Source organism: Echinops telfairi, unplaced genomic scaffold (assembly GCF_000313985.2).
Source record: "Echinops telfairi isolate 266 unplaced genomic scaffold, ASM31398v2 ScPeMD7_31;HRSCAF=116, whole genome shotgun sequence".
NCBI classification, from domain to species: domain Eukaryota; kingdom Metazoa; phylum Chordata; class Mammalia; order Afrosoricida; family Tenrecidae; genus Echinops; species Echinops telfairi.
In genome coordinates this window covers 30,181,774-30,184,598 of record NW_022103928.1, presented here as the reverse complement: position 1 = coordinate 30,184,598, position 2,825 = coordinate 30,181,774, and the positions used below count along the sequence as shown (strand labels likewise).

General features: G+C 50.6%; 1 protein-coding gene across 1 annotated transcript in view; it reads left to right on the top strand.

Moving 5' to 3' along the window:
- Positions 1-1,956, top strand: part of LOC101662970 (pre-mRNA-splicing factor ISY1 homolog) — a 27,644-nt gene extending 25,688 nt beyond the window's left edge. Inside the window, exons 9-10 of the mRNA XM_045289869.1 lie at positions 847-933; positions 1,277-1,956. Of these exons, the coding sequence (XP_045145804.1) occupies positions 847-933; positions 1,277-1,384 (195 nt within the window). The 3' untranslated portion in view covers positions 1,385-1,956. The remainder of the gene's footprint in view (positions 1-846; positions 934-1,276) is intronic.
- Positions 1,957-2,825: the final 869 nt, after the last annotated feature.

Sequence of the window (2,825 nt, the reverse complement as noted above, 5' to 3'; positions counted from 1 at the left end):
TGGCAGCGGTTTGTTTGAGGTGGACGTTCTTGGGGTGGTTTTGGGGTAAATGCAGCCCTTTCTGTTGGAGTATGTCTGTAGGGAGGTGTGCAATTACTGGATCATTGGGTCGGCATACAGTTAGCTTTAGTAGATGCAGCCAAACATTTTATTAAGTGGCTATACCAGTTTGCATTCCCATCGGCAGTGTATGTGAGGTTCCCATTCAGAGAACTTAATTTTTTATTATTATTTTTTCAGAGAACTTTAACAGCTAGTTCCGTCAGGGAGCCTGTATGAAGAAGGGCTCTGCTGAGCCCCCAGTGCCTCACAGCCGTGCTTCTTAACTATTTGGTAGTCCACATTATTTCCTTTGTTCACCAGTAATATGTATTGACTCAGGTGCATCTTTTTTCTTAAATGTGGGACATTTAAAAAAATTCAAAAAGTTAGTACATTTGCAAAGTGCAAAACTCAGAAAGGTATATAAGGATATTTATTCAGTAGAGTGTCTTGGTCCCACCCATTGCCATCTACCTGGTTCTCTCTGCTGTTAGCAGCTTCCTATTATTTTACCTCCTTACAAGAAAGGCCAAAGAGTACACAGTGCTCTTTGCTTTTTTTTCAACTTAACAAAGCTTCTTGAATATCGTTCTTTTTCCCCTTCTTAGTCATCAGAAGGAAAAGGGTTCAAAGAAGCTTTCTTCAAAGCAACCTGAATATCTTTCTATCCTAGTAGAGAGCTTCCTCCTCCTTTAAAATTTTTATTTTATTTTAAAAGAACTGCCTAGTCCTGCCTCTCGTACAGGGCCCACATCCATTGAGCCGGTCTCTTACTGATGGGCTTTGGGGGTGGTCTGTTTGCAGTCTGACGAGGAAGGTGGCCAGGAGAAAGGAGGTGAAGACGGGCAGCAGAAGTTCATCGCTCATGTCCCAGTGCCATCGCAGCAAGAGGTAAGATGGGGACGGTGACCTGCCCTTTGAGGTTGTGTCCCACGTGCCGGGGAGGGTTCTTCACAAAGTAGATCCCACGAAGTGCTTGTGTGGACTTTCTTCACCTCGCTCATTGGTTCAGGCAGCTCTGTGTCTGCACACGACGCTTGTCCTGTGGAGTCCAGGGAAGCCAGCACCTCTGCTCTCGATGGAACCCATCGGGTGTCCCTGGTGCCGGGGTGTGCAGCAGGAGGAGGATTGGAGGGGGCCTGCGGGATGGATACCCCTGATGGACTCCCTTCTGACAGAGCTTGGGGACTTCGCTGAGGGGTACAACCTTAGCCCCTTCTCTTGATGCCCACAGATTGAGGAAGCGCTTGTACGAAGGAAGAAGATGGAACTCCTTCAGAAGTATGCAAGCGAGACCCTGCAGGCTCAAAGTGAAGAAGCCAAACGGCTCCTGGGATATTAGGGCTCAGCAGTGTTGGGCTCTGGGCCTTTCCTAATCTGCCTTGGGCTCCATGTGCTGACCTGTGAGACCTCTGCCCTCGTTGTCGTTTGGAGACTGCAGGCAGGCAGGCAGCCAGGTGGTTTTACCTCTGACTCTATCCTTGCCTCATGTGCTAACAGGCAGGTGGCATCTGTCCTTTGCCTTCTTGTAGCCACCACCACACATATTGTGAATCCATATATTTTGACTCTATAGTGTGTATGACAGATTGCTAACTAGCTGCCTGTGTTTTAATTAGCCATGTTCTGTGATTTGGGCAGGGAGAACCGGTTTGTGGCTAGCATTTGAGAGTGCAGTTTTCTTTCAGAGGACCTGTGTAACTTCTCATCGACTGGAGAAGCCGTCCCAGCCCTGCTGCCATAGCTCACTTGTCCGTAGTCAGCCTGAGTCGCCTCCTTGGACGCAGTGTGCTCCCAGCCTTTCATGGCCCAGTCTTGCTCATTCGTACCAGGGAGGTGGACTTTGAGTGCATTACTTCTGTTTTATAAATCGTGTAAGAGCTATTTTCATTAAAGAATTTTGTATGACAGGAAGCCTCTTGTTTGCAGCTTGATATCTGTGTTAACCACTGAAGCAGTGGTTGCATGAGACTGAGGTTCAGAGCTCCCAAATGACCAGCTTTCCTGCTGTCCAGAACACAGCCCCAGTGTATGAGGAGGTGTTGGGGTGCTGGGATCAAACCCCAGACTTCATCTCTGAGCTGAGGTGGGGGCAGACCCCATCTTCTCCACAGCCCCCTCTGTGCTAACCACTGAAAACAGGTCAGCAACCACCTCTCACAGGTCAGGGGACTTACGTGGAGGTGTGGTAGCCTCACTTCACAGCTGAGTTTTTCCCCAGGAAGACTGGAGAGCAGAGGTTGCAGCAGGTGACATTGCTGGCTGGGCATCCACACTTGGTGGGTCAGACCAGTGGCTTTCCTTTGGGACAAGATTCCACTCTGGCTGTGTGAACAGCACTTCCGGCATCACACCAGTTCTCCAGCCGCGCAGTATAGTCAGAATGGTTGTGTGGAGAGGGGCTCAGGGGGTCATGTCTCTTTAAGGAGGTCCAAGGCAGCAGGGAGTCCTGGAGAGGGTCTAAGGAAGTGAACAGTGAGCTAGTGGATGTGGGGTTTGCTCTGGAGACCAGAGGCCGAACCAGGCCAGGAGGGACAGCATGGACCAGGAGGGAGGTGGGAGATTTCAGAGCTGAGGGAACCTGATTCTTGTGAGGCTGAGGGTTCTAGAGAGGGTCCAGTGGGGAGGACCCTCCCAGCAAGCACCTGAGGGTGTGCAGGGAGGAGGGAAGGCTCGAGGCTGGAGGCAGGGCAGGTCAGATCACCTCTGGAACCCAGGGCCTGAGACCCTGCCCAGGGCTTGGCTTTGTGGGCAACTCAGGAACAAGTCTTTGCTGAGACTCA